This window comes from Neomonachus schauinslandi, chromosome 12 (genome assembly GCF_002201575.2).
Source record: "Neomonachus schauinslandi chromosome 12, ASM220157v2, whole genome shotgun sequence".
Lineage (NCBI taxonomy): Eukaryota > Metazoa > Chordata > Mammalia > Carnivora > Phocidae > Neomonachus > Neomonachus schauinslandi.
The window spans coordinates 26,547,114-26,574,325 of record NC_058414.1 but is presented as its reverse complement, the minus strand read 5'-3'; the positions used below and the strand labels follow the sequence as shown (position 1 = coordinate 26,574,325).

The following is a 27,212-nucleotide window of genomic DNA, read 5'->3' as shown; positions in this document are numbered from 1 at the left end:
AAGGAGAAGGAAGGGAAAAATGAAGGTGGGGAAATCGGAGGGGGAAACGAACCATGAGAGACTATGGACTCTGATAATAACCATTCTAATAGATGTGTGGTAATATCTCATTTTGGTTTTGATTTGCATTTCCCTGATGATTAGTGATGTTGAGCACATTTTCATGTACCTTTTGGCCATTTGTATGTCTTTTTGGAAAATTGTCTATTTAGTTTCTCTGCATATTTTTAAATCAGATTGTTTGCTGTTGAGTTGTATGAGTTCTCTAAATGCGTTTATATTTTTATATTAACCCCTTATGAGGAATATGATTTGTAATTTTTTTCCATTCTATAGGATGACTTTCATTTTGATAGTGTCTCATGAATCCCTTAATCTGTTTTCACTCTTCTTCATTCTTTTTTCTCTTTGCTCCTTTTCTTAAATGACTTCCACTACTCTGTTTTTGAGTTAACTCATCTTTTCTTCCAGTTCTCTAGTCTGATATTGAACCCCTCTATGAATTTTGCGGTTCATATATTTTATTCTTCAGCTCTGTGATTTCCATTTGGTACTTTCTAATATATTCTGTTTGTTGAAATTTTCACTTTGTTCATGCATTGTTCTGCTAACCTCAGTGAACATCATTATAACCATTATTTTGAACTTTTTATCAAATAACTTCTCTCTACTTCATTAAGGTCCTTTTCTGGAATTTTATCTTGTTCTCTTGTTTGGAACATATCCCTCTGTTACTTCAATTGTTTTGACTCTCTGTGTTGATTTCTAAGCATTAGATAAAACAGTCACCTCTCCTAGTCTTGATGCAGTGGTTTCATATAGGAGATAAGCATTATGATTCAGCCTGGTCTGAGCTTTTGTTGTCTCTCAAACCTTAGTGATTGTCCAAGCTGCCTTCTTTGTTCTTAATGGCTCCCAGTAGTTGAAGGTATGCCCAAACCTGTTTTTATGTGGTTTTGTTTTCATTTTTGTTTTTTTTCTCATTGACCAATATGTAGGAGTCATTCAGCTAGTTTCTGGATTTTTTTCAGAGGGAATTGCTCCACGTGTAGCTGTAGATTCGGTGTGTCCGTGGGACAAGGTGAGTTCAGGAGCCTCCTATGTTGCCATCCTGGCCTGGAACATTAAAAGTGAATACATAATAGTATATTTACCACATAATTATAATGAAGACTTAAAAAGACTGGTATATTTAAATTATAATCCTAAGGTTATTAAGGTAATACTTTTTCTTAATGGTTTTGCTACATCCATCATTGAACTTCTCTTTTCTTAAAAATATTCTCTACATACTTTAAAGGATTCTGAAAGTTAGATTTCTCTGTAAGACTTCTTCAACAACATCTCTGCTTATATGTTGTGAAATTACTGTAACTTTTGAGAATCTTTTATTAAAGCTTCTGTGTTCTCTTTGGTAACTACTTGTCTCTCTAACCTGCTGCACTGTTCACTTGAGCAAAACCACCGTATTTTCAAGACATCTCACTAAGGAAGCATTTTATTAATGTTTTTGGATAGAATATAAGCAGAGAGGCAAAAGGAATTTATGTTGATAAAAATTTGTCAAAAGTTGAAAAACAGTAAAACATCACTTATCAAGGACCATTCAGATATAGGCCTATCAGTTAAAAATTAATGTTGCTTCTTGAATTTACCAAATCTTTTATTGAATTCTGCAATTTAGATTTGAGTTGGGGTGTTTTATTTTTATAGAAATATTTTTGTTTAATTTTATGCATTTAATACATAAAATATCAAAGTGCAACTATAGAAATATGAAATCAAAATGTCCAGATTTAAATAATTAGCAATCATGTAAATGAACTTTATATTCATTATGTCCAAACTAGAATACATGTAACCACTGTAAAATAAGCAAAAAACTGTTATACTTTCTGAATCTTTTTATTTTCTATCATTCTATTTTATCATAAACTTTAATATTTCTGTGCTACTTTGTTGTATACAAAGTATACAACAGCAACCACAACGACATCAACCAGAGCAACAGTAATTCTTGAAAATTTACTATGTGCTTGAAGTGGCTTCTTTACATATAAAATTTCATTTCTCACAGTATTGTCATAACTGTACATTACTTTCATTTTACCTAAGATAGATACTGAGGCATATAACATGTATTTAGGAAGTGTTTTGAGTATTAGAATTCAATAGTATGAAGCTGTATTTTACAAAATTAAATAAGTATTGTGTTGTGCTACTTTATTAAGATGGATATAATTATAATTTCTTTCCACTGATCCTTTACTACAAGGTTTTAGAGTGTACTCAGTCACCAAAAATCAAATGGTACTAAGGATCCAACTACTTAACTCTTAAGACAATTTCATCTACAGAATGAAACTATAACTGAATCTTTAAAAATAGTCACTTATACCAATTAATAGAATTTAGAGTTCCACAACTACTCTTTTAGCTATATCTTTACGAGGCGTAACAATTCCATGTGGAGATCCTTAAGCATATGGCTGTGCCCTATAATATATAGTGCTGAAATTTTTTTCATGGGCTATGTTTACATTCTCTCTTTTAAGCTTAAAAAGAAATAATTAAAACCAAATGCCCTGGGCGCCTGGGTGGCTCAGTCGGTTAAGCGACTGCCTTCGGCTCAGGTCATGATCCCGGAGTCCCGGGATCGAGTCCCGCATCGGGCTCCCTGCTCGGCGGGAAGCCTGCTTCTCCCTCTGACCCTCCCCCCTCTCATGTGCTCTCTCTCTCTCTCATTCTGTCTCAAATAAATAAATAAAAAAAATCTAAAAAAAAAAAAAAACCCAAATGCCCTGAGCACTCTACTGTACCCTGCTGTACTCTCCTATACTCTAGCATTCTGATAAATTTTGATGCAAGCCATGATCTTGAACATATGCCTGTCCATGAAGGAAATTTCATAAATCATCTTTTAGGATCTGAGACTTTAAGATCTTAAAACTGATATGGCTACACTGACCACTTTAGAAATTCAGTATCTGTGTGTGTTTTTATGAGAAGTTTAACAAGTGGTAAATTACAGCTCTGAGTGATTCAATCATGGAGAGTGAAATCAAATCTTTAAGAAACTATTTTTATTTTTTACTGATAAATTCCATGAAATAACCCTTTAATTATGGCCAGCTATTTTAAAATCCTCATTTTGTAATTTCCAAACTGTCCTTCGCACACTAAAATATAGGCTAGACTAATTGAATGAAGAGTGGCTAAGAACTTTTCTTCATCTTCTACCCTTTATTTGTATCTGTCTAATGTCTTACTGTAGGATCAGTCCTGGTGAATCCCTAAAGCCTACTGTCTAAGAAATCAACTGTTTCTACGCAGACTTAGTTGAAACCAGGTCATGTACTAGATGATGTTCTGTATTCACCCAGTTATATTCAATGTGTATCATAAATTAATCTCTACTCATAGTGGAAGCAATGAACCAAGAAACTGGTGACAGAAAAACTCCACAAGTGGGGCCAGAGAAAGCCAGTATCTTATTTAACTCTGTCCCCTTGACAACAGCAGGAAACTTAGACACGTACAATTAATTTCTTTTTGTTTCATTTTTGTTTTGAGGTAAATCTTCAGATGTGGTCAGTCTCAGATCCCAAAAGATGATTTATGACATTTCCTTACCACTTACCGTGGTTAAAAGAGTAGAAAGAGGGAGGCAAATAGTAGGGAAGGAGAGAGAGAAAAGAGGGTAAATACAAGGAAGGAAGGGATGAAGAAAAGGAGAGAGGAAATGCCTTTCGAACCATCATATAACCTGAAAATAATGTTTTACCATTGTACCAAAATATACAAGGTAGATGACAGAAGGATTCCATAATCTGGTGTTACTGGTTATTGAATGTTTGTACTGTGTTGATGCTGACTACAGGGATGTTTTTGAAGAGTAAAATGGGAAGGGAACAGAATCTACAAGAGAGCTGACTCTTAAAATTCAGAGATCTTGAAAGAGTTGAAAATGGTACTTCAATCAGTGAATGGAAACAATCTTAATTTAAAGAAATAACTATCTTCATTTAAGAAGAAGAATTCTGCTTTTTTAAAGTACTTTTATTTTTAAATATCCTTGGCATTGGTAAAAATATGTATATTTGGTGCTATATATTTATATTTATATATATTTGCTAATTTTTAGCTGATTAAAAAAATATAAACTTAAAACATCAACAGTTCATTTCTATCTCAATTAGTTTTCACATAATAATCATTCTCCATCTTTTTCTGCATGTGGTTATTTACAGAAAAATCTGTTCTATGAAATAAAAAAGTTTACTAAGTTGTTCATCAGTCAAGAATAATTTTATTGGGCTTCGCAGTAGGTGCCACGCAAATGCACAGACAATGTTAGTTGATCATTTAAGACTAAAAAGTGTATCATAATTCACAAGTTTTGATCGTGTTTTCATTTTATCATTTGCAATCACATGCTTGGATTGTGTCTTCTCAACTTATGATAGCCATTACTGCCTTTTTAAGTGAAATGCTCCTCAATTTCATAAGTGAACTGTAGGCTCTGGAGTTTCTTATAGTGGGAACATCTTCATACAATATTTTTACAAAGTATCTGGTCAAAAATGGACAAAGATATTTGTATCATAGCTTGGTGATATGGCTGAATCAAAGAATTATTTTTTAGTATCAGGTGATTCATCATAGAGTTTACCAAAATCTCAAAATGTACTATTTCATATCAACTATTACTGAATTCAGAATAATATCCTTCTGTTATTAGTGTCCAGTCCCAGCATTCATGTTGTAGATAGTTTCTGGGCACCAGAGCCCACTTTTTTTTTTTTTTACCAGAGCCAACTCTTGTTGCACCTTATAACTTCTGATAACTGTTGTCCCTTTAAATTATGACTAATAATTTGCTAATTTTCCAATACAGGTAATGGATTAGGAATTAGAATTGTGGGTGGTAAAGAAATCCCTGGACATAATGGAGAAATTGGAGCCTATATTGCCAAAATTCTTCCTGGAGGAAGTGCAGAACAGACAGGGAAACTTATAGAAGGTAAGAATAAGGATTTCATAGTAAATTAAAATGAATGTACTCCTATTAAGTATATTTTAATTTCATATGCAGGTTTCCTCTTTATTTACTGTCTAGGTAAACCTCTCTCGTTATAGTTGATTATGAAATTTTGGTATAGTAATATAAAAGAAAATGTGTTCACAATTATATTCATTTTATTTTCAATTGCATTGTCCTTTTGGCTGTTGGTTTGCTATGGGATTATGTTGTTTAAGAAACACTAATTAGTTAATATTGTTTACTGACTTGGGCAATATTATTAAAAAAAACTTTCATCATTGGGATTAATTTTTTATAAATACTAAAAAAAATTATATTGAAATCAGAACTGTAAAATACCAGATGATTCAGTACACGCTAAAGTCAGGTCAGCAAACCATGAACAGCCTACAGGCCAAATCTATCTGCTGCTTGTTTCTGTAAGCAATGTTTTATTGGAACACAGTGAGGATCATCGATTTACATGTTGAACATGGGTATTTTCCCACTACAATAACAGAACTGTATTCATGACAGAGACTAACTAGTCTATAAAGACTAAAATATGTACTCTGTGGTTCTTTACAGAAAAAATTTGCCAACTCCTGTGCTAGGTTACTGTCTACTTCTAGATACTATATACCTTATTACATCAAAAGCATTTTAAAATAATGGACTTTAGAGATGTACCTCAAGGGCCATAAAAATATATTTTATCACTTTCTTTCAAATGTTATAAGATGCTTGATTCTCAAAATGCATAATGATTATTTTCACTTGTTAATTAAATGTCATTCGCATTTTCCAAACTCTAACGTATAGTTTACAAGTTTTCAATGATATTGCTTATGATGAATATTTTTAATCATAAAATAGCCTCAACCTATCATTTTATTTTATTTAAAATACTTAGTTGGAAGGTGTTTTTCTGTCATTTCATAGTTTTATAAAATGCTGCCCATTGCTTAACATTTTAATTATGCTAAAATTATTCACTGTCATTTTCTTAAATGTATTGGAACCTACCAAAAAAGTCCCTGTATATTTTGGTAGCCTATTAGAATAAATAAACTTGAGGCATTATTGATTCATCACAGCATTCTACTGGAGCCCACTGGTACCAACTCACTAAGATAGGCTCTTCCCAACTTCACATTGAATGGTGTCACTTTGATGGCTTGAATTGGTCATGGTGGGAGTTTTTACAAAGTGGAAATAGATAAAGGTGATAAATTAGGCCTATTTTGTTTGTTTATTTCCTTGTTGGTTTTCAGAATGCCAGTTTACCAGGACATTACCTAATATGTAACTGAAAGCATATTATTAAAAATATTCTAATGTCATGCATAAAACAGGGAAATGTAGGAGAATTAACCAGATACAGAAAAGAAGATAAAGACAATGAACCAAGATATAACAATTATGAACAGAACACTGAGTCTGTATGGAGTTTCTATGACTATAATCCTGTCACTCCTAATGCTAATCCTTCGGTGTTGCAGTCTACTTAAGCTATAGAAATTGAGACATTTTTTTAAAATAGAGACCATTTTTAAGAATGGGAGTGATATGATCATTTTCATACAGCCTACTCCAGAAGGAAATGCATATGCTATTTTTATTTTAAAACAAAAAATTGCAGCAACTGTTTGTGTTATGGTTTTGCAAAGATACCTGAAGAAAGAAACCCTTCTCTGTATTTACACCATGGAAATTGGTAAATACTACAAATCAGGATGATTTGAAAAACAGTTTCAATGAAGCATACTGTTATGAAATGATACCCTTTGTACTTGATAGTCTATGTAGCCATTTTTAAGTTCATAAATTTAAATTAAAAAAATAGGTATAATACATATTAATTCAAGAGAGAAAATTGAAATGAACCTAAAATTTTACATGCTCCATTTCTCATCATTTTTGGAAGAAGTATTCTTACAGTCCACCTATTTGGTTAGAGCGGGAAATCATTAAAAGCTATATGCATATTATTTAAGATTTTATTTTAATTATTTATTTAGTGATTCTCCCAAAGATTTGCCAAAGTGTCAAACCAGGCCTTTCCGTGAACACAGATCCTCTGGTTGGAGTCCAGTTCTTGTAAAATGCACACCCATTATTTGTTATTTATGATTTCTGTCTTTGCTTTATTTACTCTTGCAACATAGGTCTTTAATAAAACACTTGGTAGTATTTCTTTCTGTTAGCTTCATGATGATGTCTTGGTTCAATATTTAGATCCTGTTTTTGAAACATTAAATATTTTAAGGAGTTACTTTAACATACAAACCATCCAAAAGGCTATTCCTTGTCTTATGCCACCAGGCTAAAATGATAAAAGTTCATTCCCTTTATATGCAAAGATGAACTGACTAGAAGGCCATCAGTCCAAATGGGAATCCACAAGGACTCACCTTGTTTGACCTGTATATTTTCAGGATATATATGTTTATGTATATGTATTTATATTTACATAGTTTTTGTTTTGTCTGTAACTATGTGCTTTATTCATACATAGTATCCTTAGAGCCCTCACCTTCAATCTTTGATAGATTATCATAAAATTTCAGAGCAGTAGATTGGTTAAAACACAACTCTGATTTTTATGCCCTAGGTAAGGCATCACTATGACAATATCAAGTGTATATCACTGGAGTCTTGTGGTTTTTTAGTAATTAAAATTTTGCATGACCATAATAAAATTTTATTTATTGAAGGCAATAAAGATGGCTAATTCGCCATTAGTTTAAAATTAATTCTTTTCTAAGGGAAAATTGTATGTATATGAATAAATAGATAAAATATGTGTTTGTGTGTATGTAACTGTATATCTCCATCTGTAGAATGAATTCCAGGTAGACTTAGGAATTGATTTGACGTCCTCCAAGTGTATCTTTCTGCATTTCTGAATACAAAAGTATGTACACTGAGCCTTTATGATTTAAAATTGTTGATTGAAAACATGAATGACATTTGGTTGATCATAGAATTCTTAGACTGTATTTTTTCCCCCACTCCATACAGTGAAGCTCTTGCTAAAAAAAAAAAAAAAAAGGCCGACTTTACTGTTTTTTCTAAGTTTGGTTATTTCTCCTACAGTAGGCTTTTCAGACTCATCAGTGTCTCACATGCTTACACTCTTGTAGCACTCAGTGCCATGGATTCTGATTGTGTTGACTTTTGGAAGAGCAAGAGTATTTCCAGGTTTCCTCTAGCTTTTTATTTTCTGGATTTGTGCATTTAAAACATACTGACCAATCATGTAGGTTTTCCAATGCTCATAAGCCAAGTGCTATTCTGAAAGTACTGACTTATGTAACGAAGGGAAAAAAGCCCCCCTGTACTTCCTGAAGAAGATTTTTATTCATTGTTTTTTGAAAAATCTTTCTGAACAAGGTTGTCTATATTGTTAAAGAATGTAGGAAAATGATGTGTTTCTGAATGCTGATAGTTAGCAATAATTAGTATTGCAGAATCATTAGGCTATTCTCAAGAAATTTGTTTTTAAACACTCATAATAGAGGCTTGTGCTATCCTCTGAAACTAAAAAAGCCATTAGGGAGCATTGTGTTAATCAAAATTTCCTGAGCGAATCTTTTAGTTTTGTAAAATTCTGTAATGATTTTCTGAAAAAACTTACATAGTCAGATACTTGAGGGAAACTAATCTTCCAAAATCTTAAAACTTATTTCTCTGCAACATTACTAAACATTCTTAAGCAAATACCAGACCAAGAATGATTTTTTGCAACCTGTCATTCTTCCTTTTAACGCATAAGGTCAGTTTTCTGTTGGAAAAAAAAAAGAAGAAGAAGATGACAAAACATCTGGGGAACTAAGCTACAAATCTAAGTTTCTAAAGTGCTATTTCTTGCTATTTGCTTTAGGATTAAAATTTTCAACAATTTCAGATCAACAGTGTTGGGGCTGTGTAATCCTCATCAGTATTGAGGCTTTAAGTGGTGTATGATATTATCTCATTTTCTCCTTTGATATTGTTATTTCTCTTTGAACTAATTGGAGCATCTAAAAGTACACTTGAATGTATGGACTTTGAATGTATATTTCAAACTTGTCACTTCCATTTTAAATATTTATTTTTAGAAAAATGATTATAAACCTTATTCATAGTACAATTTTAATACCAGGTTCAGCATAATCATCACCTTAACCAATGACCTCAAAAAATTAGATGCTTCCTCTGTAATAAACTCTCTTTTCTCTGTTTTACCTAGTGAACCTATTCGATATGATGACAATTTTTGAATTCATGACATGCTTTAAAAAAAAAAAACTTTCCTTAAAAATAACTCTTTATATGTTGTTCTCAGATCAAAGTACCAACCATCTCCAAATTTGGAGAGTCCATAATATAATTATCCATACCTCATGACAAGCAAAGACTTTGTTTTGTTTTGTTTAATCTGATAAAGACCAGGGTCAGTTCTTTATGTTCCAGCCATTTGTGCACGTCACGTGTGCATGGATCTTTCGTGTCCCTTAACAATGAGGTTTCTTTTCCTGCATACCCGGGGCCCAGCAGTGTCAAATAAAACAAGATTTCAAATAATATATATAGAAATGAGTATTAAATAATTTTTGATTGCAAATGTTATATACTTATTAAGATGTTACTCCTCTCAGTATTTTGTGAAGCAAATAATAAGACAGGTAGTCACACTCTACTATTTGTAAAGAACCATGTACATTTAGGACAGCATCTCTATTTGGTTAATTACCATTTTTTATTACCTTTTCAGGAAAAAAATGTACAAAATAGAAACCATTTCCTCTGGGCACACATTCTTATAACTTTGAGCTTAACTACTCAAAAATTTACTGTAGGGTTTTTGTTTTTTGGGTTTTTTTGGTTTTTCTTTGCTTAGAATTTAAATTAAGATCTCTGGAGTGGGGATATGGTATTGGATAGTTACTGATACAGAAAAAACAAACAAACAAAAACAATGATACCTGGAAAATGCAATGCAGTTCTGTGCAGTGGCAGAGTGTGAGGAGTAGATTTTCTCCTGGCAGTTCTTTTCTAGCCCCAAAGCATTGTAAGACGGTGAAGGGCATGAAACAGAGGAGTTTTAAATTAGAAGTTAAAATCTCAACTCGAAATAGCAAGTGCTATGTGAAAATGTTTGCTGCCTGACACATGTTTCTGACTTATTTGCACTTAAATGGTGAGTGTGTTTTGCTCTCAGTCTTGTGAATTTTACTAAAACAACTCAATGGTTGCATGTCTCCAATTACACAGTAACCACAAAAAGTCAGGGTTTGATGCTCACTGATTCATTAAAAGAGGGCATGTTTTTTCTTAGTCTGAGCCCTCTCCCCAGTCAGGGAAATGATCTTTTAAGACTCACACAGCTTCTTCACACTTTTCACTCCTCATCTATTGAGATGCCCAGCTCAACATCCCACACCTTCTGTTCCACCTTCCCTGATGGGAGCGGGGCTGGGGGAGCTTCTCAGCATTTCATGGTTTGATGTATGCAACTTAGCACTTATGGGGCACTGACTTGTCATTTTGATTACAAATGTTTGAGTGTACAAAAAAAAAACTGTAGAGAATAATATGGCAGACAGCCATGTACCCACCATATTTATTATATCAACATCTTGCCATATTTGTTTCATTTTTTTAGGGGAAAGGAATACATAGAAGTCAATTAAAGCCTCCTGTAGTCACTTCTCTTGTCCTAGACTTCTCCCAGAATAAGTTACCAGACCTAATTTGAGGTTACTCTTTCACTTGCTTTTCTTCACAGTTTTATGTATGTAGTCATAAACTCTTCATATCTTGCCTGTTTCTGAAATTTTATATAAACAATATCTTAATGTATTTTCGCAACTTCTCTTAGTCACATGAAGTTTATGCAATTCATCCAAAGTCATACATGTGGCTCTAGTTCATTTATTTTCACTATGGGGCAGAATTCTATTATTCTACATCTCTACCATAGTTTAATTTAAACATTCTCTGGTTACTTAAGTTATTTATGAGGGTTTTTTTTTAACTATTTCAAGCAATGCTGTGATTTTTTGAAGTAGTCTCCTTATGTACATGTGGAGGAATTTCTTCTACAAGTTAAATTTCTGGTGATAATGACTACCTTGTTAAATAATGTAAGAGAATGTTTTGTGGTTTTTTCAACAGTAGTTGATTTTTCCGAGTTGCTGTCCAAAGTGTTAAAATGTTTTTACATTTGTGAGTAGTAAATGTGTCTTCTTGTTTCTCTACATCTTTGGTCCTCTTTCTCTAAATTTTCTTTTCAAATGTAATGTGGGATGGTGTCTGTTGTTTTTATTTACCTTCCCTTCGGTGATGTTGAGTATAATATTTTATTGATCTTGTTAGCTCTTGGGTTTTTCTCATCTGCATTTTGCCTGTTCTTTTGCTTATTCTTTAATTGGATTAGTTTGTGTGTTTCAAATTGAATTTGAGGGAATCTTTATGTATTCTGGTAATCCTTTGTCAAGTAAGTGGGCTGTAGATGTCTTGTATTTTTGTCTTTTTGTTTGTTTGTTTTTACCCAAGTTGAAAGGTCATCATTTTGTTTCTATTAAGTTTTATAAATGTTCTGTATTGTTTAGGAAATTGTCCTTGCCCAAGAGTCTTAAAAATATTGCTCTATATTTCCTTCTAAAAAATCATAAAATTTTTCTCACTTTTCACATAATGTCCTGATAGATGTAGAATTAAGTTGTTTTAATCTATCTGGGGTCTGAGTAGAAACTCTAGGGCTTTTTCTCTCTCAATAAAGATAATCAGTTTGTGTGTGCACCGTTTATTGAATAGTGTGTCATTACTCCCACTGATCTACAATGCTCCATCTGTCAGATATTGAATTTTCTTATACATGTGTGGGTCTTTTATGACTCTTTGTTCTAGTCTGCTGGTCTGTTGTCTATCCCAACATCACTGTCACAATGTTTTAATTATACCTTTATATTAAGTCCTGACATATGGTAGGTACCATATTGCTGTTCTTCAAAACCCTCTTGGAAAAATCTTGACCTACGACCCTTCATACACATTTCAGAATCTTCTTACCAATTTTCAGGAAAATCTCTGTTGAAATTTGATAGTGACTGTATTGAGGGAATAGATGGACTTGGGGAAAGTGTATCTTTTTATCCTGAGTCATGTCTGTTTGAGTCTTAAATGCGTTCATAATACTGGACCCTTGTTCTACCTAGAGACTTAATTATTGTATTCTGAATCACTATAATAAAATAAGGTAGGACAGCAAAAAAAATAACACATAGCAATTATTAAACTTATTAATAATTTTGTATCATTTTATATCAACTTATAACAATATTATATCCCCAGAAAAGGCAGGGTAGAAAATGTAAATAAGGGGCGCCTGGGTGGCTCAGACGTTAAAGCATCTGCCTTCGGCTCAGGTCATGATCCCGGGATCCTGGGATCGAGCCCCGCATCAGGCTCCCTGCTCGGCGGAGAGCCTGCTTCTCCCTCTCCCACTCTCCCTGCTTGTGTTCCCTCTCTCGCTGTCTCTGTCAAATAAATTTTAAAAAAAAAATCTTAAAAAAATGTAAATAAAATAAAATTCTGTTTAGGAAATATAATGCACCAAATATAATCTTTCATGTGCATACCATTGGTTTTAAGTTTCATTTAATCCCTGAAGTTCTTGAACTCATTCTCCAAATTTTTTTTAGTGTTGTGTATCATAATTGTGAAATACATTACTGACATGATACTTTTAAAATTTCAACAATTTCCTAAAAGAACAATAAATCCATAAGAACTAAACATCTTCTAGTCAGTGAACCAAAAACAATCATTTGGTTTTGAAGATAACTTGTATCTATATTATTATTATTATTGATGATGATTAAATCAAATTTGTGTGGAAGATTTTTAGAAAGCCATTTGGAACCAAGATAGGAATATAGTGTTAAGATCTAAATGTAGCTTCAAGAACCTTTTAATGAATCATGAGGGATATAGAATAGGAGAGCAAAAGTTTAAAACCACTGATGTCCACTGCTTGCTTTTAGATTTAGCCAGGGCTGTAGGGAAAATTAGTTTCTCCCAGGCCATTATACCTGTAAAAAATGAATTCATCTTTTGTTCTTCCATATATTATTCTGTGAGGAAATATGCCTTTGGCGTAAATTCTAATTCATGGATATTGTTAAATTCTTAGTTTCTAGTTGTTTCAGTGTAGGTGATATTGATCCAGCTAGCTAGCTCTTTGTAGAGATGACTTGACAGGGTTTCTGGCAAGAAAATGCTGTTGGCTCTATGGTTGACTATCAGTGATTGGTGTGAAGGTGAGGCTAGCTGTTTTTGGAGTGGCGGTGTTGATGTGAGAAGTTGGCCTCCGGAAATCCTTGTTATGAAGAAGTCTATGGTAGGAGAGTTAGCTCCAGTAGTATTATTAGAAGACACACTCCTGTGTAACTTAAGGGAGAATGTTCCTAGGCAAGAAAGTCTCTATTTCTGCTTATGCTTTTTTGGCATATGTTACAGATGGCATGGCAGTGATCAAGGTTGGAGATCAAGAAACACACCACACAGATGAGTGAGCTTCCTTGTTCTTGGTCCTGGGGGATTACCAGGTACGGATTGGTCATTAGTATGAGATTTCTCAAAATTCCTGCAAGCTGTTATCTCAGGCACACATGAGAAAAGATCACATTTCATGTTAATACAAAGATTTTCTAATAAATGCTTAGGAATCTATCTTATGGAAAGAAAAATATAAACTTGGGGCACCTGAACTGGTAGGTCATAATGTATTATTTTTAGGATGCAGTGATATCAGACTTACTTTGTCAGGATATTAATGATTAGCTATGTTGCCAGGACAAAGAAATATATTTATCTTTTGTATCCATTTATTTTGAAATTAATCAGAGGAAAAGTATGTTTGAGTCATAATATTTCTGGTAGGGATATCAAGAAAACTAAATAATTGCCCTGTTTTGTACATTTTTTTAGTAAGTGTAATAATCCATACCCTAATTTGATTGCCTTTATTAACAAGGGTAGCATACCTTGAAATATTTATGTATGTTGAGGTGATACTGCTTCTTGATGAACAATTGCTTCTATGCTTAAATTTCTGGATTTGTCTAGTCAATATGCCATAACAGGCTACATTTTAGTGTGTGTGTGAATTGAAGTGGTTATTGTGGAAGCAAGGATGCTGAACTGTCTTTAATATTCATACTAGATCTTCATCAGCCAATGCTTTAGCATGTCCCACATACACAGAGAATGTTTTTCAAGTCAGACAGGTCAGGATTTAAATTCAGCTGTTGTACTTAACTGCCTGGATAGATACGTTGTTTAACTTTCAGTACTTAGGTGTTCTCAGTAGGGAAATTGAGATAATAATAGATTTAGAAATAATGTACCAGAAACATTGAATACAGTGTTTGGCATAGTGTTTTACATAAGTAGTGAAAAGATCATATTTACTTTCACTTTGGAGATCTTTGGTGGTAAGAAGAGTATTTGCTCTATTAAGCTTGAATTCTGTGTCCCTTATACCTGCACATGCTTAGATAATTGACCATCGTCAGTTCTGATCTCTGAACTGCAGGGACACAGAATATTTCTCATTAACAAAGCATCAAACTTGGGTCAGAAAACTGGGAATTAAAGCCATCTTCATGACTTAGTCAAGTTACTTGTGTTCTCTGAGTCTCCTTTATCTCATCTGTACAATTAAGAGGTTTCAAGACCTATCTCACAGGGTTGACGGAATGAAAGGAGTCGATATATTTTGTGTGCTTTGTTAACTACAAGGCACTAGACTAGCTATAGAAGTTATTTTGTTGAGGACAAATCAAATTATTTTCATAGATGACAATAAATCTTACAAAGTTCAGGCTTCCTGTAGGGGAACACTGAACTGTTAGAGCTGTCTACTGTAGGCATATATTATTTCAGTTAACAGGCCTGAATAAATTAAAAACGGACAAACACCTAATGCCTGAAGTGATTAAGCCATTTCTCATTTTAACTGTAAAACCAAAGTTTTGGCTGATCTTTGAAAAGGCTTCTAAATGTTTCTTCTTATCAACAGTCTATTAATCAGCAAATCTTATGTCTGATTAAAATCTATGGACACACATGCAATGACTATCTGCTCATGTAACTTTCATGGTCTGTTAGTCACTGAAAACACATCTTGTTAGTGAGCAGAACTGTGGTGTAGGTAGGTGTCAGATGTCTGGCTCTCAGTGTCTGGACTCATTTTTCTCATCAACCCCTTTTGTGCAGAAATTTTGACAAAGCACAGAAGCCCATGGGTCTTGGGCATTAAATGTACAGGATGCTCTTCTAGACCCTTCTATCATGCATACTTAGGAGACACTTTACCTTGTCAAGTGATGTCAGGGCAAGAGTGAGCCTTGGGAAGAAACACGGTTAAAGGTTTGGAACGAGAAGGTGAAACGGTAGCATGTGAGCCATGATGAGCAGAGTGTGTTGGATAAAGTGAAAATTCAAGCACTAGCATTCAGAAGGTGAGAGTGAGGCTTCAGCAGTGGTGCTGGGAGCTTCGCGGGCGCAGCTTGGTTACTCGCAGTCGGGGGAGGGAGGGGCGGCAGCGGCTCGGCACTGAGCGCACATCGCGCACCTTAGCAGCAGCTGCGGAAACGCCCCGCCCTCACAGCCCCTGCGCTGCCCCCACCCCCGCTCCCTCTGCTCTTCTTCCCTTCGCTGGCACCAAAGCTGATCAGCTGACCGAAGAAGAGATTGCTGAGATCAAGGAAGCTTTCTCCCTATTTGACAAAGAGGCGATGGCACCATCACAGAAAAGGAACTTGGAACTGTCATGAGGTCACTGGGTCAGAACCCAACAGAAGCCGAATTGCAGGATATGATCGAGGCGGATGCTGACGGAAATGGCACCATTGACTTCCCAGAATTTTTGACTATGATGGCTAGAAAAATGAAAGATACAGACAGTGAAGAAGAAATTCCCGAGGCATTCCGAGTCTTCGACAAGGATGGCAACGGTTACGTCAGCGCGGCGGAGCTACGTCATGTCATGACCAACTTAGGAGAAAAACTAGCAGATGAAGAAGTAGATGAAATGATCAAAGGAGCAGATATTGATGGAGATGAGCAAGTCAACTATGAAGAATTCGTACAGATGATGACTGCAAAATGAAGGCCTACTTTCAACTCCTTTCCCCCCTTCTAGAAGAATCAAATAGAATCTTTTACTTACCTCTTGCAAAAAAAAAAAAAAATTCATTTACTCATTCTGTTTCTATATAGCAAAACTGAATGTCAGAAGTACCTTCTGTCCACACACACAAAATCTGCATGTATTGGTTGGTGGTCCTATCCAGTAAAGATCAAGCTACACATCAGTTTTACGATATAAATACTTGTACTACCTAATGATAAGGAAGCACCTAATGGACTCCTTGCAGTTCCATTTGCTCATGATTAATACACTGTTTGGGCTGGCCAGTTTTTCATGCATGCAGCTTGACAACTGAGCACAGTCAGGCACTTGTATTAAAAACAAAAAATGAAAAAAACAAATTTAAAACTTCTTCAAATGGGTTCTAGTTCAATTTGTTAGTATAAATTGTCAGAGCTGGTTTACTGAAAACAAAACATTTAAAATTGATTTACCTCAGGATGCTGTGCAGAAAAATGGGTGAAGGATAAACTGTCTAGACGTAGCCTCACTTAGCAGGACAGCCCTCTCGCACTTCTGGGCACCCCCACCCATGGTGACCATGACACTCATCCCAGTGGCATGCCATGTGTGTTGGTTTAGCGTTGTCCCGTGCTGTCCTAGAGCGAAATGGGTGTCAGGCTGTCACCATTCACACAATTTTTTTTTTTTTAAAGAAACCTTTACCAAGGGAGCATCTTGGGACTCTCTGTTTTTAAAACCTCCTGAACCATGACTTGGAGCCAGCAGAGTAGGTTGTGGCTGTGGACTTCAGCTCAAGCATCAACATTGTTGATCAAAAAATTACAATTTACATCCATTCCAAGTTGTAAATGCTAGTCTTTTTTTTTCCCCAATAAAAAAAGACCATTAACTTAAAAAAAGAAGAAGAAGAAGAAGGTGAGAGTGATTACATGGGCTGAAAAGAGAAATGAGACCAGAATTGAGAAATTATGACACCAATGGAAGTTAAGTCTCAGGGCTCCTCCCTCACCTACAAGCCCCCTGCACAGCTCCAGGAAATTCTGAGGAAGGGGTGATGTTTGTGGCATCTCTTGCTTTTTCGGCATTTGTCATTTGTTGTGGTTTCTTTTGTCCTTTTAACAAATATTCACTTGTATCCCATTTTATATTCATAATTTTATATTTTTCCTTAAAACTGCATAAGCCTCAGGCCCTGCAAAACTTGAATTCATCCCTGCATGAGATGTTTCTTAATGGGAAGGACACTGAAGTGCATACTGCAGAACTGTAAGAACCTACTGGGGTGCCATGAAAATATACTGAAAAGTTAGATAGAGGTTAAAAAAACAAAAGAGGAAGTTTGGAGAGAAGGTTGTTGTAAGGGAGTGGAGGTGCTATTATTAGGAATACTGGAAATAATGAAGAATGTATATGGGTTATAACATGTAATTCAGTAACTACTCTGCATAGGTCTGTCCTAGGATCATGCAGAATGATATGATGCTACCCTGCTCTGAAGGTGCCTTCAGTCTAGAAAGGTAGTGGATAGAAGGTACTCACTGTGGAGGTAAGATTTGACGAGGGTCTAAATGAATAAAAATATAAAATAAATCTGAAGAGCTAAGAGAAGGATACCTTTAAAGAAAAAAAAAAGCCATTTCTTTAGTGACTTTTTATGGTCACTTTATGTTTTCTTTTAGTTGCAATAAAAGGAATATAGAAATTCAGAACACACTGGTGTATTCCACATGCATTAGAACCAGGGCAATCACTAAAGGGAACTTACAGATATGCCTCCTCCCATCCCAAAGAATCCCAGGTAACCTTTGGGTAATTTCTAACAGCAGAGTGTAAACTTCTCAAGGCAAGGAACTGTCCAGGAACTGAAACAGAGCTCTCCAGGCTTTCATTTATTCCATTTGTTAATTTTTAAAATAGTTCAACATAGTTATGACATTCTGCTGTGTTCCAGATAGAATGATGTGTGTTGAAGCAGAAAGAATATTCTGCGGAAAGGCAGGTTTTTAGGTTTTCATGCCAGCACTGAAGGAATTCAGATTAAAGGCTTTTCATATGTATAGTAAGTTACACTGAGCACTGAAAGAAAATAAGATTTCTCTCTTAAGCTACTTTTGTTTTCTTTTACTCTCTAGTCTTTCCTAGATCTTCATCATTGTCATTTATGGTGCTTGAGTCTGCTGAGGTCTATGAGTGATCCCTTTATTTTTATTTTTATTTTTTTTAAGTACATGCTATATAGAGTGATCTCTCTTGATCCCGTGGGGACATAAATGAAGAAAGCATGGACTGTACATTTTAGCAGGCAAGACAGAAAATAGCAGTTATTTATAAGTAGCCTATATTAAATGGTAGTATATGCTAAGGAGAGAAATACAACAAGGAGCAGAGATATGCACGTAGGAGGGTGGGGTTGCAACTTTAGAGGGGATGTTCATGGAGGGCCTCACAAAGGAGGCAGAAACAGTATAAAGCCCCGAAGGAAAGGAAAGAGGGAGCCAGAAGTTACCCGTATTCCAGCAGACAAATGAAAAGGGCAAAGGCCAAGAGCAAGATCCTGCCTGGTGTGGGGCAGGAAAACTGAGACAGCAAGGAGTCCAGTGTGGCTGGAGCTAGCGAGCATATAAGAGAGGCCAGCAGAAGTTTCAGTCAAAGTAGTCACAGAGATGGGATCTTGTGGGCCGTTGTAAGGACTTCAGCTTCTATTCATGTGGGATGAGAAGCCCCTGGGCTGACACACAAGCGTAATGACATTTAAATAGGAACACTCTACTCTCTCTTTCTCTCTCTTCAAGTAAAAAAATAAATCTATTTTTTTTTAAAAGGGAAGGGGTGGGGGTTTGCCTGGGCACCACTTGAGCATCTGACTCTTGGTTTCAGCTCAGGTCATGATCTCAAGATTGTGAGATCGAGCCCTGAGCCCCGCATTGGGGCACTCAGCAGGGAGTATGCTGGAGATTCTCTTTCTCTCCCTCTGCCCCTCCCCCTGCTTGTGTGCACACGTGCTCTCTCTCCAAATAAATAAATAAATCTTTTTAAAAAAAATTAAAATAAAATAAATAGGAACACTCTAAGTGCTGTAACTAGAATAGTTTGAAGGAGTAAAGGGTAGAAAGAGAGCAGTTAGGAAACTAAAGAAGTAATCCAGGTATGCGATGGCTGTTCAGACCAAGGTGGGAATAGGGACATAATGATAAATTATTGTTACATTGTGTATATGTATATATTTGTGTACACACATACCCAGTACAACATGTGTGTTAAATTTCAGATCAGTGAAAATGACCTCAGTGTGTTCATTCGTGTATTCCTATACATTGTATTCAGAATTAGTAAGCCAAAAGTCACTCCCCCATATTTTTCAAACATAAATCCCTACATACCCTAACAGTCCTACAGAGTGAAACATGGAAGAGACTGACCCGAACCTTCCAGAAGTGGCCACAGGGGAAGAAAGGTATAGGCCCTCTCCAAACTGCACAATGTTATTAAAATAACAATTAGATTATTGTAAACCTTGCCTCTTATGTCTTATGTTATTAAATGAATTGAGTCCGAGTTCGCTGTGACCTACCCAGTGTGTGGTGGGCATACACCAACCTGTTAGAACTCATGGTGGTCCATCCTCAGTCCCATTTCTCAGCTTCCTACCCACCAGCCCCCCAGAGTTCTCTAATCCTGGAGCCGGGGTTTTGTTTACCTTCCATGATGCTCCTACTCCTCCCTGGGAGAAAGCATGTCAGGAGTCATAACTGATTGACCTTAGTGACCCAGAATCTAGTCCTCTCTCTGACACACACTAAGTATCTGTTGACTTGATGTGGTAAATTTTATCATAATTAAATACATTCACTTATTTTGATGTTGCACTTAATTCTAAAATATTAGTTATAAAAATAGTCAAGATTTTATAATTAGGTTCTGTGTATCTTTAACAGGAAAAAAGCCCTTAGAATGCCAGTATTCCTGAACTTAGATGAGGAATCGGGAGAGCTGGCTTGTGGAACTACAACTAAATATAATTTCTAAAGCTGAGGTTTCACATCTGTAAAAGTAGGGGTAAGTTACACTTACCCCATATATTTTACTAGAATACTGTGAAGATAAAATGAGAAAAAGTGGGCAAAATCATTTTGTAAAAAAAAAATAAAGTCTCATATTGATGCTATTAACATAAGTGAAATGGGTCGATTTTACTTCTTTTAATCCAAAGGACTTCTTATAATTAGCTGGTGTATGTACGAACGTCCTTTGTAATTCATATAGTATATAATTGCCATTAGTTTTTATGGTTGTAATCATGTTTGCTTACGAATTAGGAGAAATAACTTCTCTACATGAATTTTTGAGAGCTGGAGGGAAAATAATTGAGTTGTTTTACATCAATGGATAGATATTGATGTTAAACTGTTGGCTTCTGGGACACCTGGGTGGCTCAGTCGGATAAGCCTCTGACTCTTGGTTTGGGCTCAGGTCATGATCTTGGGGCATGGGATCTAGCCCTGCTGGGCTCTGTGCTCTGAGCTCCTTGGGGAATCAGCCCAGGATTCTCCCTCCCCCTCTTCTCTCACTTCCCCGCCCCCTCCCCCTCCACTCTCCCTCTTCACCCTCCCTCCCCCACAAATGCGCGTGCTTGCGCACACTCTCAGATAAATAAATAAAATTTTTTTAAAAAATGTTGTCTTCTTAGGCAATCTGGTTTTTCAGTGGAAAAATCAGTTATTATAATATGTTGTATATTATTATATATTTTGAAATATCAGGGATGCCTGGGTGGCTCAGTCGGTTGTGAAGCTTTGGCCTTCAGCTCAGGTCATAATCTCAGGGTCCTGGGATGGAGCCCTACATCAGGCTCCCTGCTCAGTGGGGAGACTTCTCCCTCTCCTTCTGCCTGCCGCTGTCCCTGTTTATGTGCACTCTCTGTGTCAAATGAATAAATAAAATCTTTAAAAAATAAAGAAATATTTTACAAATTAAAAGTGATTTAGAATTTTTTGGAATGAAATTCTGACATCACATGATATTTGTTATTTATTGAACATCTCTCAAGCCAAAGTAAATTATTTTCTAAATCTTCTTTGATAAGTAAGAAATAGAATATTGACACTTCTTATGAAGTAACAACACCTAATTCATTTTATTTCTTTAAGATTCTCTCAGGACAATAAAATCTTTATTGATGTTTTTTATTGTTTGAAATGGCTTCTTTATTTTATTTATATCCTTTAGCTCCTCAAATGGTGAAAGAATTTATACATTAAAAGTTCATCATTTTAATTTCGATTATACCATTCATAACAATAGTACCTTTGGCTCAAAAATAAGCAAAATATTGTTGTAATATTGTAACATGTTGTAATATTTCTAGTGATGAGTACTTAGGTCAGGATAAAAACTCCCTACTTCTTTGTCAAAAGAAACATTCTGTTCTCTTATACGATACACTAAGTATATTTGCATTTTCCTTTTGCTTTTAAATTTTGTTTGGAAGATTTCTTTTTAGAATTTTCCTTTTCAGAAATCTAATTTTCTTTTTATCTGATTTTAGAAATGATTTAAATTTACAATTCAGTAATCAAAGTTCTGTGCATTCTACCTGTCAACTAATGTTTGAAACGGAATTTATATTGTCCTTATATTTGTTAATTCTCAGGGGAGATGATGTTGATGGTGATGATGATGGGGATGGTGATGATATTGCCCCTGATCCAGATACCTCCTGTATTTATTAGAAAACTCCTTTCCTAGAATAAAGTGATGGTATATTAAGTTGAAATCTGTTGTCTGAGTAGTGGGATACATTTAAATAATATTTAAAAAAAAGAACAATACAGAATATATGAATATTTAAAAAGTTTAAGGACATAAAGTTAAAATCCTTAATGGTTCACTAGAGATACTTAAAGGAGAGGAGGCAACAGTTAAGACAAGCATTTATCATGTACATTTGCATCCTGTAGCCAAGCTTCCTATGTCCATTCAGTTAACTATGTATCTGTATCTTCACGAGTGCATTTTGGATTAGTGTGTTACACTCTATCTAACGGCATTAATCTGGTAATACATGAATTAGAAAGTCACTTGAGAACATCCATTTTGTTCTAACAAAATGAATTGGGAAATTAAGAAAAGTTTATAAATTTATGAACTTCAATCTACTTCAGATGAGATGCTGACATCACATACCTATCATTGGATAGCTCCACATGTTATATTATTTTCCTGGAATTATTAAAATTTTACTAATCTACCCATATCCTTTTTCCTGTCTTATTCAGCCACATCCTGTTTTAGTATGTTTCAAACAATACATCTAACACCATAGACTGTAGCCATAGAGTGATGTTAGCGTCTATACCAATACTGGACTGCAATACTAGATTATTTTAGAGGTTATAGTGATGAGAAACACAATCCTATCATGATAATCTTCTTCAAGTTGAACCATAAATCACAGCTAATTATATTCCCCTTTTTAGCTTGACTCTATTTTTTTTTTTATTTTTTTTTACTTTTTTTTTTTTTAAGATTTTTTTTATTTGCGAGAGAGACCATGAGAGAGAGAGCATGAGAGGGAGGAGGGTCAGAGGGAGAAGCAGACTCCCCGCTGAGCAGGGAGCCCTATGTGGGACTCGATCCCAGGACTCCACGATCATGACCTGAGCCGAAGGCAGCCGCTCAACCAACTGAGCCACCCAGGTGCTCACCTTGACTCTATTTAAAAAGCATGAATTTGCAATAGCTCATCTTGTCTCATATAGGATTTTTTTCTTTTTAAGGGCTGAACAGTATTCTACTATATGTATAAACCATGTTTTCTTTATCCATTTATCTATCAATGGATATTTAGGTTACTTCTATGTTTTGACTATTGTGTCTATAACTATAATGAGCATGGGAGTGCTACTATCTCTTTGAAATCCTGATTTTAATTATTTTATATAAATACCCAGAAATGGGATTGCTAGATCATGTGGTAATTTTGTTTTTAATTTTTAGAAAACATCATACTGTTTTTCATAATGGCTGTACCATTTTACATTCCAACCAACAGAGAACAAAGATTCTAATTTCTCTTCCTCTTTACCAACACTTACTATCTTGTTTTTTTTGATAATGGCCATTCTAATAGGTGTGATTTTTATTTGAATTTCCTTGATAATTGGTGCCACTGGGTAATCCTTCCTACATTATTTTCCTTACAGCAGTGTTCCGCATAATTTCCCATCAGTGTGTCTGTGTAAGTGTGATATTTGCTTATTTTCTGGGAGTGGAGTGGAGAAAAGATGAAAAAGTCAATTATCCTTTTTTGTCATTCCTAATTGGCATTTTTTATCCACTGTAAATAGTTCATCCCACAAAAACTTTGTTTGTTCAACAGTCTTTTCATTTTTTGCATGTCAAAGTCTTCAAATAAAATTGTCATGTAGAGGGACGCCTGTGTGTCTCAGTCGGTTAAGTGTCTGCCTTCAGCTCAGGTCATGATCCCAGGTCCTGGGATCGAGCCCCGCATCAGGTTCCTTGCTCAGTTGGGGAACCTGCTTCTCTCTCCGCCTGCCGCTCTCCCTGCTTGTGCTCACTCTCTCTCTCTCTCTGACAAATAAATAAATAAAATCTTTTAAAAATTGTCATCTAGAGGGGCGCCTGGGTGGCTCAGTTGGTTAAGCGACTGCCTTCGGCTCAGGTCATGATCCTGGAGTCCCGGGATCGAGTCCCGCATCGGGCTCCCTGCTCGGCAGAGAGTCTGCTTCTCCCTCTAACCCTCCCCCTCTCATGCTCTCTGTCTCTCATTCTCTCTCTCACAAATAAATAAAATCTTTTAAAAAAATTGTCATCTAGATAATTAATACAATTTTTTAAATTACCTTATTATAATTAAAATGGAATTATAAATAACATATGTGTTCTTTGTGCTAGGTTTTACATATTTGGGCACCATTTATATTTAGGTGGCCTACGAGGTAGGTTTAGTTGGCATAAACTGAATGAGATTTTCTATTTGCTGATGCTAGCATTGGCCTGAGAGATAGATGGCGTTCATACTTCTGCACTACCATTAACTGTGTGACATTGGAAGTCATGTCACCTCATGTTTCACCTTTCTAATGTATTCTATAAGAAATGAAAGCTAGAGCATCTGCAAGGATCTTGCTTGCTTTATAACACGAGTCTATAAAATAGTTGTGACCTGCTTTTACAGCACATTTTATTTATATGATTCTTTTTCAATGACCGTTATTGTTAGCCATTAAGGCTGTAAAATATCTAATAATCTATTTTCTTTGTAATTATTTTTTTTGTGATTAGAACTAAACCTATTTTAGATCTGTGAGTTTAAAAGTCATTGATTCTAAATATTTCGGTTTATTCAACCTAGAAAAAAAGAGTGGGTATGCCCAGACTGTTCAACTACAGTCGTTGATGTTTCTTAGGTATTTTTTTTCTATTTACAATGTTGTGAGAATTTTTTTTTGTAAATTAATTTCATTTGAGAATTTATATATGCACACCATACTTTGCTTATTTTTTTTTTTAAAGATTTTATTTATTTATTTGACAGAGAGACACAGCGAGAGAGGGAACACAAGCAGGGGGAGTGGGAGAGGGAGAAGCAGGCTTCCCGCCGAGCAGGGAGCCCGATGCGGGGCTCGATCCCAGGACCCTGGGATCATGACCTGAGCCGAAGGCAGACGCTTAACGACTGAGCCACCCAGGCGCCCCCATACTTTGCTTATTTTAATTGCTTGTTTTCATAAAAACTGTGAATGAAAGAAGAAACATGGAAAGTGAATCGCTCAAGACCCCATCCCAAATTAATGACAGTTTTGAATACAGAATTCAACTTCTTTAATTGTGAGCTATCGAAAAATTGGGAACCTGGGTGGCTTAGTTAGTTAAGCATCTGACTCTTGATCTCAGCTCGGGTCTTGATCTCAGGGTCCTGAGTTCAGGCCCCATGTTATATATCTATATAAGCTATATAACATTACTCAAAGAACTCTTATCAGTGGTATTATCATAGCATATACTTTTGCTTAACAATCTGTTTCATTTATATTGGGCTTGTTTACTCAATATAAAAATATGCAATAGTTAGCAAAAAAGTAGAAAGTTACCCCAAATCTCATATATATATATGTTTAATACTACTGAAACTTGGAAGAATGTGTATTTATAAAATTTACATTAAATATTCTAATGAGCTTAATTCTATTGTCTTTATACTATGAAGACAGGATATTGTGATATATCACATTTTTTAAAATGTATAACTTAATAGAGTTAAAATTTTGGTATTTTAGGTTGAAAACATCTTTTAGTTTGAATGGCATTAGCACTAGGTACTTTGGCATGTAACTAAAATTTTTTTTATTATTTTAGAAAAAGAGAATGGGGGGAGGCAGAAAGGGAGAGAATCTCAAACAGACTCTACACTCAGTGTGGAGCCTGATTCATGGCTTGATCTCACGACCTGAGAATATGACCTGAGCTGACACTAAGAGTCGGTCACTTAACCAACTGAGCCTCCCAGGCACGCCTGGCATCTAAGTTTAAACCACATTTAGATTCAGACTACAAATTGAATGTTCCAACCCCTGAGTTAACCAACTGTGGCAATGCCCAGAAGATAAACTAGATAGGATGTTCCCTGGGAGCCCTGGGGATCCAACACCAGCCCCAAGAGCCTGAACAATGACCACAGAGGGCAGTGAGAGGAAATGTGGGGAATGCAGAAGAGAAAAATTAGATGACATGTTTCCTGTGCTTGAACACCTTAGTATATATAGAAGGAAAATTTGTAGATAAGGAAAAATAATGAAAAACAATGTGTAAATTTCAGGATCCAAACTATTTGTTCAAGTCTTCATATAAAGCTCCAGTTCAAAAATTGCATTTTCATAAATTGTAGACAAGCAGTTGATTTTTCACTGTGCCATAGTCATAGAAATAAACCGAAAGTAGAGTAGAAATAAACCAAAAGAGTGATCTAGCAATATCATCTCCCTTGAGAAAGCCAAGGATGGCAAATTAACCAGTTTGCTGAAGGTCACAACAGCTAGTAAATACCCAAGCTAAATGTGAACACAATATGATTATGGAGAAGAGAAAGTATCAGCAGTCAGCAGGACATTGGTTCATAAAACACATTTCTGAAAAAGTATTTATCTTCGTGAAAATAGCACATACATCCCTTATTAAAAGAAGGGCAGATTTTAATTTTTTAATGTTAAATATCAGACACACACATATGTCATTGCATTTGAAAGTATTACTAGACTATTGGTTAAAAAACCAAAATGTAACATTTTATTGTAGCCCTTTTTAGCAATTCAGACTACATTCTCAATGAAATTCAGATTATGTTCCTTTCACTGTATCTCTAGAGACATTGTCCTTGTTAATGGAAGTTGTTCTGATGCCCTATTCAAGTTGTGAGGTCATTTTATTTTTATTTTTATTTTTAAATTTGATTTTATCTAAATTCAATTAATTAACATATAGTATATTATTAGTTTCTAAAGTAGAGTTCAGTGATTCATCAGTTGTATATAACACCCAGTGCTTATTACATCAAGAGCCCTGTGAGGTCATTTTAAACTCAACTCATTCAGGTAAACCAGGAAAACAGGGTTCCTGCAAGTCCCTGAGGGTATCTCTAGAGTATGGAGAGTGAGGAGGGAAAAAGTAGGCAGAAAGAGACTGCTTCAGTGAAAGTCGCTCCAGGTTTATGTATGTTATGTGCCAAGGCTCTGTTTTAAGTTTTGATCGAATTATGTATTCCAAGAGTAAAGATAATAGCAATCATAATGAGAGTGACAAAAAATGGCAATATTATTATTATATTAGCCCTTCAAGAAGATACTTGCCAACCTTAAGATTGCATGCTTCTAGATGAGTTTTCTCAGGAAAATACATCTGGGTTTTTAATGTCTTCTCATGATTGAGGGAGTCTCCTTTGTCCTCTAAATAGGCAGGATGTTATTCAAATACTATTTTTTCCCTTTACTAAAGATACCTTCC

General features: G+C 35.2%; 1 protein-coding gene and 1 pseudogene across 1 annotated transcript in view; both read left to right on the top strand.

Moving 5' to 3' along the window:
• The window catches only part of PCLO (piccolo presynaptic cytomatrix protein), a 329,508-nt gene that overhangs the window by 271,309 nt on the left and 30,987 nt on the right, over positions 1 to 27,212 (top strand). The window contains 1 exon segment of the mRNA XM_021689841.2: positions 4,898 to 5,023. Coding sequence (XP_021545516.2) covers positions 4,898 to 5,023 — 126 coding nt within the window.
• On the top strand, positions 13,474 to 16,305 carry LOC110579849 (annotated as a pseudogene).